The sequence below is a fragment of the Trichogramma pretiosum genome, unplaced genomic scaffold (assembly GCF_000599845.2).
Source record: "Trichogramma pretiosum strain Unisexual culture from Peru unplaced genomic scaffold, Tpre_2.0 scaffold103, whole genome shotgun sequence".
Lineage (NCBI taxonomy): Eukaryota > Metazoa > Arthropoda > Insecta > Hymenoptera > Trichogrammatidae > Trichogramma > Trichogramma pretiosum.
Genome location: NW_019640788.1, coordinates 374,462 through 391,043, shown reverse-complemented (window position 1 = coordinate 391,043; position 16,582 = coordinate 374,462). Strand labels below are relative to the sequence as shown.

The 16,582-nt window shown below is 40.6% G+C and overlaps 1 protein-coding gene across 1 annotated transcript in view; it reads right to left on the bottom strand.

Moving 5' to 3' along the window:
• The window catches only part of LOC106653824, a gene marked incomplete at its 5' end in the record, with an annotated part of 166,017 nt that overhangs the window by 33,456 nt on the left and 115,979 nt on the right, over positions 1-16,582 (bottom strand). Inside the window, 2 exons of the mRNA XM_014373403.2 lie at positions 4,629-4,931; positions 15,477-15,849. Of these exons, the coding sequence (XP_014228889.2) occupies positions 4,629-4,931; positions 15,477-15,849 (676 nt within the window). The remainder of the gene's footprint in view (positions 1-4,628; positions 4,932-15,476; positions 15,850-16,582) is intronic.

Sequence of the window (16,582 nt, the reverse complement as noted above, 5' to 3'; positions counted from 1 at the left end):
GTTAAATGTCCATTTTTGTGGTAAATAGGGACTAAAAATATTAAGAGCAGAAATCCTTAAACTATAAAATTATTAAAGACAAACCCTTTTCCTCATTAAAAAATAAAATGTATATCACCCTAACGGGGGGGTTGGCGAGCGGAGCGAGCAGGGGGGCGCAGCCCCCCTAGTATATATATATATATATATATATATATGCGTGGACGTTGATTATAGCTACTGCTCGGGAGTGTGTGTGAGTACGAGGACGAAAAGTCGACCAATTTCCTCAAAAGGATGATGTAGGAGGAACGCGCGCTACGCTGACTTTTTAATATCCGCACGCGAGTCGAGCGCTAGGCGCCGCGTGCAACTTTTGGGCGAACACTCGAATAAAAGAGAGTTAGAGATAGAAAGCTCTATGTAATGAAGAAAATGGCAACAGATGCGCCGACTCATTTCGTATATTATAATGTCTATATATAATATCGCATGATATTTTATTCCAAGGTGAGCGCGTGCAAGCAGCTCTGGCTATGATGCATTTTCTTTTCAAACATTTTCACTGAAATATGTACGGCAGCCCTCGCGCGAGCACGAGCTGCGTACACATACACCAAGTCTCGTTAACGATGGCATTTTAATTTGCGACGATACGATAATTTTCGATTTATAAAAAAAAAAAAAAAAAAAAAAAAAATATCCTTTTGCTCTTTTCATGCGCGACATTTTCAATGCGCTCGAAAATTGAGCCGCTTGATTGGTTTCGAGGAAAATTGATATTAATACATCAATTTTTTATCGATGTCTCGCTCGCGCGTCTCTCGGCAAAGTAATGACACTCACAGGCCATGATGTCATAAAGAACTATAATGCAACAAGGACAAGCTGCCAACGCAATTCAGCGTTATCATCATTAATGAGCTTTTCCGATCGTTTACGATTAACGAGTTTGCAGGCCGTGCATTTACATATTGCTACCCACCTTGCTTGTACACTATGTATGATATAAAAAAAATATCATCTAATGCAATTTTTCCATGTTCCATAATGATGCCAATTTATATTTTTCAAAAGATACATTTAAAAATAAAAATTTGTATTTTGTTTTTTTACTTATGTAATAATTTATGATGATATCAATAACCAATACTTATACGTGACGTCAATACGGAAAAGGCAATTATTGGTGAACTAAAAGTTGAAGTTGCGTATAGATAAATTGACGATACTGAAACCTTGTTAGCGATCTTCTTTCAAATTATTATCGTCGTTATTCCACCGTGACAAGAAGCGCGAGTCCAAATAAAAATCATCTTCAAGAAATGCAAACATTTCCCGAGCAAATATGCCCAGATGTGACACATGCGCGGCAGATACACTACTATTTGAAACACTGCAGTATCCGAACGCTATTTGCCTAGTAACGATCAATTTACTCACGGTTACGTATATACAGACTTATTTGCTGAATCGACGATACAAACTCGATATGTATTTATCTTTTATCGTGTCTTCTCGTCTGTGTATCTAGATGCTGCTGTGCATCTCGTTTATGTTGGTATAAAACTAGCACGTGCACAGAGGAAAATCAAACGAGGTTGGTGGTGGTGTATATATAGCTCGCGCGGCGGCTGTGATGGAAGTGATGGTGCGAGACTACACGGCAATATAATTTGTTACGGTGCGAAAGTTTGCGTCATATATGTATGCAAGTGTGTGGCTGCGTCTGAGGAGAGTTCGACACCCAGAGGCGAAACGAGTTGATGCATTTAGTCGTGTTATGCCATATATAGACTACTGGGTGCGTGCGCGCGCGCGCGTGTGTAAACTTCACATAGGATCTCTTGAAATAGCGTGAGTGTCTGCGTACGGCGTGTATACCTAACATTTTTTTCGATTCGATTAGTGCGATGAGAGCGCGCGAATTAATTAAACGAAAATCGAGTTAGTTTGTGTTTATCAAATGAATTTCACGACTACAAACGAGTCAAGTTCAAAATTAGTAAAATGTAATTGAACAATAATTACCAATTATAAAAGCATTCGTAATATTATTATTATAAAATTGTAAACAAAGACAAAGTATTAGGGAAAATGTAGTTTAAAAAAAGTGCCTCGTCAAAATTATGAATTTTGTTTTAGTGAATTTACATCAGCAAATGGATTGTCAATCGCCAAACGTCCACGTGAATTTCGCGTCGATTCAAATTTAGCGCGATCAAATCTATAGCAAATCTTCGAGCATACAAAATCTACATACACCATTCAAGCGTCGATTGCCAGGCCGATTCAGACCTGGAAGATTGAGTGCTGCCTATTTTTTACATTTTTTCTCCTTTCCTGCATACATGCTGCACAACGGGCGCGCGTGCAAAAAGGTCTCGATTCTAAACACACGTTCAGCTCAGCAGCAGCAGCAGCAGTAATCGACGTTTTCGTTCAATTCACGCGCGCTTGAGTTTTCAATTTTCCTATACGCGCGCCGAGTAAATCTATATGGGCTTATAAAGCTCAACAATATGTGATTCGAGGAAAAAACGCGGCGGCGTGAAACGTTTAAGAAAATATTTTTAGGTATGGCGAGCGAAGAAAAAGAAAGGAAAGAGAATGGCTCTTTTTCGCGTCGATAACAAAAACAGACGCGTATACGCGGCTGGCGCTATAGGCGAGCGAGCAAAATGTAAAAAAAAGAAATCCTGCGCGCATGTGTGCGCGAGCTACATTAATGTGGAGAATAGGAATGCACATATACGTTGGACAAAGAAAGGGGTGCAAGTTGGGAGGGGAAGATTTAAAAAAAGAGAGAGAGAGGAAAAAATCGTGTCAAGTTCTTTTCTGTATACGTGCACGCATGCACAGAGTGCACAGTCAGAGAACAAAATGGTAACCGGGAGTTAGTAACAGCATATGCACGTGTGTGTGAGCGCGTGCGTATATATCTGTGTATAAACGTAGAGCATACAGCAAGCTAGAGAAAGAGAGAGAAAGAGAGAGAGAGAGAGAGAGTAAGAATGAAAGCGTCCTCAGGCTTGTGCTCTCTCGGAGTACTTCGACTAGAAGATCTCATACATATTAATGGGTAACTGCGCGTGTGAGCGAATCGATCCACGCGTGTATATATACCTATATATCAGTACGAGCGTTGATGCTCTGCACAGTGTGTACCGCCGCTGCTCCAGAGGTAGAGATAGCAACAACTATACTCTTTCGAGCGCGCGTGTGTGAGTGCATGAGTGTGTGCGCGTGTGTTGAAGGATTCGAATATGCTACAGCTGCTACCGCTATATGTATGCAAGATGCTTGAGTTGCGCGTGTGTGTCGTGTGTCTAATGTACGCGAGTGTGTGCATCATCCTGCTGCTGCAGCGGCAACAGCAGCAGCACGCGCGCACGGCGCTTATTATGCCATTAACGTAATGAAGTTAGGCTGCTGCCTAAATATAAGCGAGAAAATACTTGAGCAGATTTCGAGTTCCGATAAAGAATGAATGAATGAACGATCAGCTGTGTGCGTGCGCGCGCGAGGAACAAAGCTTTTTACAAAACTTTCCGCAACGCGAGCAAAAAATGAAGCAAATTATCGAGAGTTTACAACTGATTGGTCGACAAGTAATTAGATGAGCGCGTGCGCTTCAAAGGCTCATGAATATATAGAAAAATAACTGATCAAAGTTTAAAATTTCAGAGGAGAAAAAATTGTACCTACGCAGCGGCAGCAGCAGCGGTGCGCGCTTCTAAGCATGCACGTCGAAAGAGAGAGAAAGAGAAAGAGAGAAAGAGAAAGAGAGAAAGAGAGACGTCGAAGTTCGTTAACTCTTTATATCCCATCCGCTTGCTATATATTTCGTATTAATTGAAAAAAGCGAGACAGACAAACACACGCGCTCGCACACATACACGCGCTTGCATCGCTCGTCGGGGCTTTGACGTCGTACACGCCAGAGTGCGCAAAAGAAGAAAGAAAATAGCTCGCGCGGTGGTAGGAGCTGGAAAACTTGCGTACGGAGAGTGAGAGAGAGAGAGAGAGCGACCAATTAGCAGATTCTATCGGGCACGAGATTACTCCGCTATAATGTGTTTTTTTAAAACGTAAATTGACAAAAAAAATCCACGCATCAAGTCGCGATTTTAGTTTGCCGTACGTAGGTGAAACCATAACAGCATGAGAAAACTAAACTAAAATATCGATTGTACGCTTGAATTTAATTTCGGTAATGTATCGCCGAAGCCTCTATATAGTGCTACAAGTGCGAGAGTGAAGTTGTGCAGTAACAAGATATCGTCGTCGTTGAGTAATTAGACCTGATGAAAGCAGCAGTAGCTCAAGCTCTCTTTGGTAATATTTTGTACCTCTTGATCTTGGAGCTTGCAACAGTACGCGGTTGGATAAAAAAAGAGGAAAAAAAAGACAAAGTAAGAAAAAAGACAGAAAAATAGTAAGAGGCTGTAGAGAAGGACATGACTGAGTAGTGACTTTATTTCCTCAAATGCTGCTTCGTGTAAAGTTGCAATAACCTTTACTCTTCATGTTGTTGTTTTTTAAAAATTCTTTATCGATATCATTATGTTTAAACGTTGTTTCCTTTCACCTTTGTCACCTACTAATCTTAATACAAAACAAGTGAAAAAGAAAGTGAAACAACTCACCTGAGCGTGATTCCAAACTTTTGGCTTTGGACTGGATCTGTTGAGAGCAGCTGCCACACTGCCACTCACCGTCGTGATAATCGGGCCGGAAATATTTGTGGTCGACTTTACAATAGATTTGACGTTGGTACTTTTCTGCTGCTGGCCATTGTTGTTGAGGCCGTTGACGATGGGCTGCGCTTGCTGTTGGCCGGGAGTTTGTTGCTGCTGTTTTTGCGTCTGCTGCTGCATTATCTGCTGTATGAGCTCGAGCTGCTGCTTCGTTAGGCTACCCTCGCTACCGCCGCCCGAGCCACTCGTGCCCTGTGAAATTTCAGCACGAGCACGTTTTTATGCATGAACAAATATTGTGTCGCGTGAAGGTATAAACTTTTAAGATTGTTCGCCGAGCAAACTTTGCCCGGGACAAATAGAATTTTAAGAAAACTTTTTTTTTTTTGCTCGATGCAGTTCATCTGCCTTTATCACGCAATTATCAGTGAAACGCATAATCTGAATCACTAAAGCGAGAGGACGCAAGCGATTTTACCCCGAGGAGAGTCTCTCGCTCTCTTGCTGATTTCTTGAAAGTTCTGTCGCAGAACGCGAGAAAGAAGAAGCGCCTCGAACCGAGAGCTTTCCATTCCGATGACTTTGGTTTCGTGTTTGCGTCTATACGTAGCGTGTCTCTCTCTCTCTCTCTCTCTTTCGTTTACTCTCAGACATCGGTGCGTATAGAGACGCATATATAAAGTCAAAGACGTTCCGCGGTTGCTTTTAGTATCAGAAGAAAAATCGTTTATATACTGCGCACTGCACTTTGCCACTTCAACAATTTTCTCACGTGGAGCGGTGAGTTCTAATTTTTTTTTTACACCTATCGCAAAGTATTTCAAAAAAGCAAGAACGATAATATCCCATAATAATTGGATGGCGCAGAGCAGCTCACGCGGTAATCAGTTTAACGATCTAATTCAACGATTACCTTTCCTTTGCTTAACCTCGGATTCTGTCTCTCGCACACGCACGCACACACTCCCAGATATATATATAATCTGAAAGTTTGCAGTTAGTATATAGTTCCTGCGGAGAATCCATTGAACAAACGGATTGGACTACTGTCGATGAAAATTGGATTTGTTAATTACTACAAGGGATTATACGCAGTCGCTTTGGCGATAGGCTTAAATTCACTTATTGGATCTTTCGGGTAAAAATTTCATGCGTACTCTATAGACAGCTAGCCTTGATGTTTCATTGTATTGATGTATATATTTTTGCGCGAAAATGGAAAAGAGATAAAATTTCCGAAGACTCGTGAGCGTTTAACTTTTGATCCTAATTATAGCGTTTATAATTTCCTTTGACAGTTTCATAAAACTTTCCGCGAAGAAGCTGCGTTTATTTAATTTCTCTTTCTATCCTCACTTTTTCTCTTATATATATTAAAGCTTGCACGTGCATCCCACGTATAAGTATAAAATGGTGAAGTAGAGCGAAAAACAAGTTTTGAAACTTATATATTTGTAGAAAATACGCGTGATGTTAAATTTTTCTATATATGTATAAAAGCGGTGGAAAAAAGTTGAGTAAGAGGCTTTCAGATGCTTTAGCCTTGACTTTAAGTATCATCTCAACTCCTCCTTGACCTCAACTTTCTTTGCTCATATTTTCGTTCTTTTTTCACGCCACGCGAGTAGCTATACGCAATTTTTATTTCCTCGGCTCGTATTCATGCCTCGAATTTTCACTTTCCGTTTGTTTTTCCTCTTATGCTTCATCTCGTGTGCAAACCGCACAGATGCTACAACAGCTCAACGCAAAGCGGTTAGAGGTAAAGTACAAAGAATAATAATACTTTTTTTCAGCGCTCATTGTTGCATCTATTGGAAAGTTTTCACCAAAATGCAAAGTACGCTAGCCGAGTTGAGCTATCCCAGTCGGGCATTTGAAAGTATTCGCACGTATTGGAGTCAAGCCCTTTACGTTTTTCTGCAGCTTTCATGATTTTTCAAATTCTGACTAGATCAGTTCAGTTATTTTGTTTTTCACATACCGAACCATTAATTTCTGTACACGTACCTGTAACCTGGAGCTTGTCGAGATAGAGAGAAGGAGAGTAAAAAAAGGTAAAAAGTTTGCAAATTTTCTTCTAAAGTACAAGATTTGTTGACATTTTTCTTCGGAAAAACTTGTCAAAAGAATGAGGGAAGGTTAGTTGCAAAGTTTGAAGAATTAACCTTCGCCGAGAGAATTAAATTAATCAAGTCAGATTATCCGGAAAAGTTATGAAACTCTGCGGTTATATTTTATGCAACACTTTTGTAACGGTCAATTTACAAAGATGAGTAAACATTTACATTCGATGAAATAAAATAAATCTGTTGGAAGTTTTCTTTCGTAAATTTTTCATTCGAATTTAGCTTGGTATTAAACTCCACTCTCGTGCGCGCGCGTGTATGCCGAGAAAAAGAAAGAGAGAGAGAGAGAGAGAGACGGAAGAGGAGGGAAGCGCTTTTCAATGTGCGCGCGAGACGTTCAAGTATATATTTTTTTTTCACCCTTCCACGGTATATTTACTCGCTCAAGATGACTTGTAATATATTCAAAGGCAAATACTCTCCCTCTCCACTTGTCGAGTTAACGCGGGCTTTCATTTAAAATTGTTTGCTCACGCTAACTTCTCTTTGAAGGGTTACCTCTCTATCTTTTTTAACCGGCTCCTCTTTGGCATTACGGGCATATTAAAACGCGCGCGTAATTTTCAAATTGACAAAATTCTGAATCGCCAAAATAACGTTACTATATAGGAATGAAATTTGTAAAGAAAGTTGCGCAACTCGTGTGGTTGCACAACTCTATTACCGAGGGGGGAAAGGGGTTAAGCCAACGAAGACAGTGACACTGCATGGCATAGCCAAAGTCAGTAAATGTGCGACGGCGATCGTAGTGCTGGCTCGGCAAACTTTCCGGACTGACGGACGTGCTTCCACTACTTCGAAGCTCGTTTGCCATTGCCTATCCTGCAGCCCTCTTTTATTCTTTCTATTTCTCGCTTTCTCTCTCTCTCTCTCTCTCTCTCTCTCTCCGCGCGACAGAGACGAAGACTTGAGTTTTACCTCGCACGCCCTTGATTCGACGAAAACCCCGTTACCGTCCTTGTGGCATTGAAAAGTGCTTTAATGCGCTCCGAAGCGTAAATGATGAGAAGGAAATATTTCGTCGTCGTGAATAATACTTTGATCTAAGTGCGATGAAAATGCAATTTTTCTATTAGAATATTCGATATGCTATGCGAGCGTGCTATAGGTGAAATGACATTTTTCTTGGAAGGCGAAAGATGCCGTTTGTCAACTTTGGCGTTTAAGCTGACACGTGGAAATAAGCGCATATGTGAAGCGTGCATTCAAACCAATATATCATCGAGAAATCTACGTTTGAGTTAATGCGCTGCTTTTTCTCGGAAAAGAAGGCAATCTCATGCGCACGATCAATGGGATTTTAATTTATCCCTCATAAAAAATATTTCACTATTTTAAAAATGTGATCGAATTTTTTGTAATTTCTTCCACTCATTGCATTAGTTTCCATCGCCAGAAAAAAGCGAAAAGAATTGAATAAATACAGAAATGTGCAAAATCAGCAGAAATTGAAGAGAGAGAGAGAGAGAGAGAGAGAGAGAGAGAGAGAGAGAGAAAAGGAAAGAGACAGTACGTATATTTCAAGTTAACGATTCCATTTCTGGCGCAATCAGCCGTATTATACAACAAGGGCTGACTGTATTCCCGTGCAAAGTCCGATTTTGATCTCTAATTAACGGTACATCGAGTGTGTATAAGCGTCTGCATATAATATATATATTATATATAGTTTATGTGCTCGAGGCAATATAGCTCATACCAGAAAGTTTATGTGGATCAATTTGCTGACTTGAACCACTGCCGATTGCACAGAGTCGCTACTGGTTCGATATATTTTTTCATTAATCATGAAGTTATATTTGGCCATTTTTTAATAATTTTAATTAGGCTATTAAAAAATTTGAAGCCGATAATAATATTTTGATTTGACACGAAAAAGATAGTTCAGGTAGTTTTAAGAGATTGTCAAAATCAGGTAAGCTAAAATAACGAGAAGTTCAATTTACAAACCATAAAATACATTCTGTAAAAGATATACCACTGATTTTGTGTTGCACGATACACCTGATTCACAAACATCAAATTGGATATTGCCTTCAACTGTGACCCGGTGTATACTTCGAATTTCTTTCTCTCTTCCAGGGTCTCTCTTCTCGATGTTCGTTATTTCTGTAGTAGGTATAATGCACGTGTATTTCTCTATATGTATGTGCTTGACGTATAACATTTAGAGCTCGTGACTGGATAAGCGGTCGAGTCAAGAGCAGCCAGATAACGTCAATTTATGTGCAGTTTTGTATACGTGTGCATGTATGAATAAATATACACGTGCGTGTATATCGTTGAAGCTATGAAGTCGGTTGGCACGGTAGTTGCGATAATCTTCTTCGCCACCACGTCTGCTGATGCTACTGCTACCAAGAATTTCTTTCGTTTTCCTTCTCTCTCTCGCACTATTTCATATGAACGCGTTTATGTCAAGCTTCCGTATAAAACATAACTAGCTCAGTGATAACTCTGAACCGAGCTAAATTCCTCTACTTATGTATCATTTTTTTATTTAAGGTTTTGGTCTTCGAGCAGCAAAAATAAGAATTGTAGAGACGCCTATATTTTTTTGAATATATTCCTATGTAAAACGTCTAGGAGCTCGTTGGGTGAGGTTAGGAACGCGAGTCCATGAGAAACGAGAGAGCACAAAAGTCGCGAGTTCCATGACTCAAGAATGCAATAGTTGGTTTATGTTATGATTGGTCGGCACTCAGCAGTGGTGAGAATCTTAGTCAGCTTGCTCCCCTCTCCGCGTCCCGCGTAACAAACACATCGCGCTTGGCCGTTATGCCTCTGAAAGCGTCACGTATCTCTGTCTCCGTTGCACTCGTCTGGCTGGTTCGCTAGCTTTGCGTGTTCGTGCAGTCTGCTCGCTCCAAATTCAAACGACGCATCACACGTATTTGCACTGTCGTATGAGTGTATGCGTAGAGTTAGTGACTAGTGTACGTTACGACGCTGCAGTGTAAACAGCAGAAGAAGATCGCAGCAAGTGATCTCGTCGTAAAAATTATAAATACCTTACGTGACTGAGTTGGTGTGTGAGTGAACATAACAATGTCCGACGATCGATCCAATGAAAGTTCATATTATTCTTCCGAAAGCGACGATAGCGACGAAAGCTATGAAAGTGACTATGTCTATGACTGTGATAATATAGAAAGATTGATATTGATGCTTGTGAAGGTCGATTGGGAGATCGAAAAAAAGAGAGTTAAATTTATCAAGCAACTTTACAACTTAGTCATCGACTGGAAAGAAGAACTTCCTAACCTCCGAGACATTTTTAAAAAGGAAGAAATCGAACGTCTTATCTTGGATGCTTCCTTACATTTTACGGATTTACAACGGGAGAATAATCCAGGAGGAGCATTCTTCCAATTTGTACTTCGAACCGGCTACAAAGACGAGCCTGACCTTGATAAAGACGGCAAGCCACTGTTGCAACGCAACACACCGTTGCATGACGCGGCTATGGACTCGGACTACGAATGCATCCCTGAACTTTTTAAAATTTACGACAGGTTTGACTTGAACTACACCAATGAATCTGGATTCACACATTTTCATGCCGCCTGCACGTCAGACTGTGAATTCGTTCAAAAATTCCTCGACCTCGGATACGACCCCAATTACCTTTGGGAAGAAACAGGTGATTCGCCGCTACACGTAGCTCTGGAGCATCACAATATCGAAGTTTTTGAACTGCTTCTGAGAAACGGCGCCGATCTGAATCTGGTCAACGTTACGGGACATACACCTCTTCACTGTTTTTGCGAGGATTGTTATAGCGACGATGAATATGCCGAGAAATTTTTCAAGATCATCGACGATCTACAGCAGACATTGCAGTTCGATGCCCGAACCAATGTTGGTAACACACCATTGCACTCGGCTATGAAAACTGGACACAAACTTATGATCGAATTGCTGCTAAGAAGAGGTGCGAATCCTAATTTGGTTAACGAGACGGGATCGACACCTCTACACATTATTTGCAAAAGAGACAAATTTCGTTATAGCGATAATGACTTGGTAAAGATATTCTTAAAGATCAACGACGATATTAAGCAGACAGTGCATGTCGACGCTCGGGACAATTTGGGTCGGACACCGTTGCAATTGGCTGTAGCAAATTTTTTACCGCAAGTGATTGAGTATCTGTTGGACTACGGTGCTGATCTGTCTGGCTTCGTTTTTCCCCTTGAGAGTGACTTCAAGGTATTTGACTCGGAATATGATTATTGGTGCAATTATAAACTGAAACAAGCATATGGAACTCTTGAAGTCGTCAAAAGTCTTGAAAAAAGAGGATATGTACTGGATTTAAACGACGCCCTGACAATCGCTAAATTCTTCGCTAAGTGCGAAATGTTCCAGAAGTCGCTGGATAGTTTTGATGAATTATGGTATGATGACGATGAGTTCGAGAGCGAAGCGAAAAAAATTATGACAAGTTCTGGCCTGTCGTTTTATGACCTGATTCAGTTACGACCCGAACAGGTGGCGAAACAACTCACACATTCGGACTACATGGAATTGTCGCGCTCACTAACTTTGGTGAAGTTTTCTGAAGGATGTCTTCAGGCCTGTACTGCACACCTGTGTGAGATCATATTGAGAGGATTTTTCCGACGGTGGGCCCTGGACTTTTTTTTGGAGTTAACATGTTATCGGCTGCCGATTCTCTGTTGTGAAATGATCATCGAGCAGCTCACAAATGAAGATTTATGTAACATTTGCTTTGCAGCTACAAGCCATGCTGATTAATTTTCTTAACCCTTACTTCAGATAATAAAAATATTTGAAACGGGATGAAATCTCGGCAGATCAAAAAATCATAAACATATAAACTTGAGCCTTGACATCATATGTTAGTAAATAAATATCAATTACTTGGTTCTGTCGCTTTGTTAAATAATGTGTTACATAAATAATTTATTTATTGTATTAACAACTTCAAATAAAAATTAAAAATAAATTAAAAATAAATTTTTTTTGAGATCAATCCGATTGCAATTAGATGAGAACAAGGGAAACTTCAGATACCTTAAACTTTCTAGTTGGATTATTATTGTGGATTTTTTTTCTCAAGTTGTATTTATTTTGGATTGAATTTTTCGATTTACGTGAATTTTTTAATTTTTTATTTTAATCATAGTAATATTCATGAAATAATATTGTAATCCTCGCTACCACAAATTCACATGTGCACCCTGAAATGAATTGGTCGATGGAATGCATTTTATTAAATTTCACGCTGCTAATCACGGAACGCTGATACTCTGATCAATATAAAAAATTTTCTGCTTCAGGAAGCTAGTAGCGTTTTTTTTTACCGATGACTACAAAAAAATTCTCTCACGAAACGTGCACGCACTCGAACGCCCATACGATATGCATAATAGAATTGCGTTTGTATATATGTATATAAAACTGCGATAAAATGAGCCAATAAATTACTTCTAGCAAAATTAACAGTGTTTTAATCACATAAAACCTTTTACGACTCATTACCGAGCCCCCGATAGCGAGTGAAAGAAGCCCAGGTAAACGAGGTAAAATGCTCGCTCTCTCTCTCCCTCCCTCTTTTTTCTCTCACTCAAATGTATATGTATATAAACGCTTGTGCATTAGAGTCACGCTGACCTAATAATTTTACCCTGTCTCGCTTTCTCTTTCTTTCCGAAAAAAAACCAATAATGAAAAGTCTCTCTATCATGTATACTTATACTCGTGTACCCGGGAAGGCAGCAACGGCGTTAGAAAATTGCCGAACTTTCCTATTTGCCAGTAAAAAAGAGAGAAAGAGAGACTGCGAAACGAACGGTATTTTTGCTATTCGTTATATTTCATATATGTCGAGTAACAGCTTTTTCTCCACACACACAGGCAAATTGAATAAAAATGAGTCTGAACGTGATATGGAGCATCTATATAACGCACTTCGATAACGCGTGCGAATTTTTGCCCAAGCTACACACTGGCTTTATTTAACGTTCGCTGAATGCATTACGGAATTATGAATTTCACGTAAAGTTCACTTATAATTCAGGCTTATTCCCGCTCACGAATTACATGCGCTTCTTCGTCTGCAGACAGCAGCGCTAATTCAATTAGTACCCAAACAGTCTATTACTTGAATGGAATTCAAATTATAACGACCGTTTTGCTTTCATTTCAGCCCCGCTCGCAGCCTTCAATCAAAACACATAACATTCCACTCATACTAAACATATTATTCATATACAAACGATGAATGAAAAGATGCGTTGGAAAATGAGATCGAATACAACCTATAAGCCTATAGCGAGCAAAGACGATTTGTAGTATATACGCTAGGGCGAATACACACGAAATAAAAATGAAGGTGCAGAGAAATAGAGAGAGAGAGAGAGAGAGAATAAAAGAGAAGGATGGGGAACGATGGTTGGTAGCAGGCAGTATTTGAGACTCTTTAAGAGAGCTTCTCTGTATTGGCAATCGTCCAATGGCAATATCTTCCTCTATCTGGTCTTAAGTATACACATACATCTAGAGGAATATACCTATATATACATGTATTTACGCCTCCAACGAGAAAGAGAGAGAGAGAGGTGCACAAGCTGCTTAAAAGGTATATCTATTTCTCTCTATGCGAGCTAGAGGAGAAGCAAAGGAAAGCACAGTGTGGTACTACCACTGCTGCTGCGCTTCCCTCTCTCTCCCTCTCTCTATCACTCTCTATATCTCTCTTAGAAGCTTGTTCGACGGCAGATCGAATGTATTTACTCGAGACACGAGAGCTGAGGTAGGAGTATGAGGGGCGAAGCGTAGCATAGTTAAGGGCTTGACGTGTAGCTAGCAATGAGCTTAAGTTCAAGCTCGGGACTACGACTCGTATATACATGTAGCAAACTCCTGCGAGCTTCGGGGGGAAAGATAAATGAAGTACTGGCGTGGTGCGACCGTGGGAAGAGCGTATATACATTTTTATGCAACTTCGATTTCGCGTTCACGTCGATTTTTCAACGATTTAATAATTTTTGAAAACCAAAATTTAGAATAATGCACGAGCCTACCGTTTCGAGCACGAGTGTCTTTTTTCAAGCTTGCCTCGGGCGATACGGCAAACATACTCTAGCTTTCGCCTCGCAAATCCGAATTCAGACGATGACAGTTATACACGCGATTCTAGTAATTATACGAGTTTAAATGCAAGAGAATGAGAGAGAATTGAGTTGCGCTAATTGCATTAAGATCCCGAGGCACCGAGGCTTCGCTCGATACTGAAGTAGTCAACTTCGATAAATACCCGACTGTTATTCGCGTTACTCCTTTGTTTTTTTTTATCGCCGTCGTATCGTGTTCAATGGTCACGTGGGCTATGGAAAATGTATGCAAATTACATCGGTACGAGAGAAAAAAGTCGAAAGCGTGGAGCGTAATTAAAAAGATCTGTTTATCGGAAATCCAAAATGAAAGCCAAGATTACTTTTCCTCTGCGAGTGCGTTACAGCTGCTTGGAGTACATTAAGACATCGAGTGAGAAAGACGTTATACGAGAGGAATGAGAATAGGCAAAAAGTTCCTCGAGATAAGAGTGCGCTGCTCGCGAAAGAGTGCGAGGTTAATTTAAAAAGTTTTATGAGACTTAAATTGAAATCTCCGTATCGCGTTGGTTGTTTGCGAAGAGGAACAGACCACGTCATGTACGTGCGATTTCTATGTGGAGAAAAGTGAAATGGACTTGTCGAGCGAATGTGTTTGTTTTTATGCAACGCCTTTTAATCGTTGAGTTTTAAATTTTCAACGTAGGAAAAAAATTAAAGACTCGAAGAATTTCAACGTTCACCGCGAAAACCGACGGGCAAGTACACTTAGCGGGTTGAAACTTTGTCGCTTTTTTTTAAAGTTTCTCCGTGGAGCTACTTCAATTGGGCATGCTACAAACAAACACCCGATATTCCGACTGTAAACGAATAATAATTTTTCAAGACCAAGTTTTTATGCGTTATACAATCAATCGCGTGCCAACGAGATGATTTCTTAGCAATCAACTTTTATTACCTTCCGCAGTAACTTTGAGTTATTGTAACTTGGTATTTCTCAATTCCTTTGCAAATATTCACTGAGAATTCTGGACGACATTTCTTCTTTTAACTTTTCGAGCGATAAAGTTTATATATCTCGTGTGTCAGTAATGTAATTTGTTCTCGATAGTGGGCATTTTTTTAAAAAGGATAAAAGTAGGTGAAGCACGGGTTAATTTCAGAATGCATGAATTTTCTATTATCATTTTAATTAAAATATTTTGCTTCAAAAATTTACTTCTTTAATTATCACCTGTTTAACAGGACTGGATGTAATTGCAACTTAATTCTTTTTTCAAAGAATTAATATTTTTGTGTCAATTTTACGACGGATTTACGGTCGGCAGTCGCAAAAACGAGGCAACCCAAAGCTCTAAATTAATTAAAAAATTCGAAGGATGCATTTATATTTTACGCTCGAAAATTTTAACAAGGTGAAACATTTCCATCACGCGTGACGCTGGCAATTAATCATCGATCGCGCGCGCGCTCGAAGTATGTAAGTGTGCGCGCACGCTTTTAAAATTATTAATTAATTTGACTAAAGCGAACGAGAAAATACTTTCGGGGCGAAATATCACATCGGGCAGGAAATATTTGCTAACCTTGAGTTGAGTACCAGTCGGCTCGGAGGCCAGCAATTGCTTGAGCGCCGTGTGCCCGTGGCCGTTGCTGGTCGTCACGGCCGCACTGGCCCCGGGCGTGCTCGGCGTGCTGGGATTGCTGCCGGGCGTGTTGGGTGTGTTCGGGCCCGTCGTAGGACTGCTGGGACACGTGCTGTCGGTCGTCGTGGTGCTCGGCGTAGAGGCATTGTTGCTCGAGCCATTGTTGTTCTGCGCGGTATTGTTGTTGTTGTTCGGCGCGTGATGATTCTCCGTGTGTCGCCGTAAGCTCCGAGCGTCGCAGTAGGACTTGCCGCAGCCCTCGGCTTTGCACTCGTAGGGTTTTTTGTTTCGATGCGTCAGCATGTGACCGTTCCTGTGAACATTGAATAAGCAAAATAAAAACCGTGTCATCGCAATTTGTACATTTGTTGTTGGAGAATATGTATTCATGGAGCCTAACGCATTTCCGCAATCGACGTACACTATCTAGTTTCTCTCTCTCTCTCTCTCTCTCTCTCTCTCTCTCTCTCTCTCTCTCTCTCTCTCTCTCTCTCTATGTCTCTTTTGCAGTGCGTATTGCTTCCGAACTCGTAAAGTGTACAGCACTAGAATACGAGAATCTGTAAGCTGATGTGTGCATCGTACTTGCTCACAATATACTGCCATACATGTGCGCGAACGGAGCAGGCTACATGTACACAAACGCAGGTAAAAGTGACTCCGAGTATACAGTCAAAAGGGAGACAGACATGGATCTCTGCCATACACACGCGAATTCACCTCGAGGGAGGTAAAAGGCTCTATAGCCAGGCGCATACGTCGACAAGCCATGTGTAAAATAGAAGAGAAATAGTTAGCATATACACGTGTATGTGTGCGTAGAGACGCACTTGCTCACTCTCACTCGCTCGCTCTATCTCTATCTCTCTCTCAATGCGTAGAGTTGTATTCAGGTATATACAAAATTTGAAATCCGAATACAATCGCGCCGCATCAGGTTGCGCCATCGCTGAGAGAGGTATGCAACAGTCATATATACAGCCCGGCTTTCAACCGAGCACATCCCTGAAACTGAAAAGAAAGGCGTAGATATACGCATGTATGAG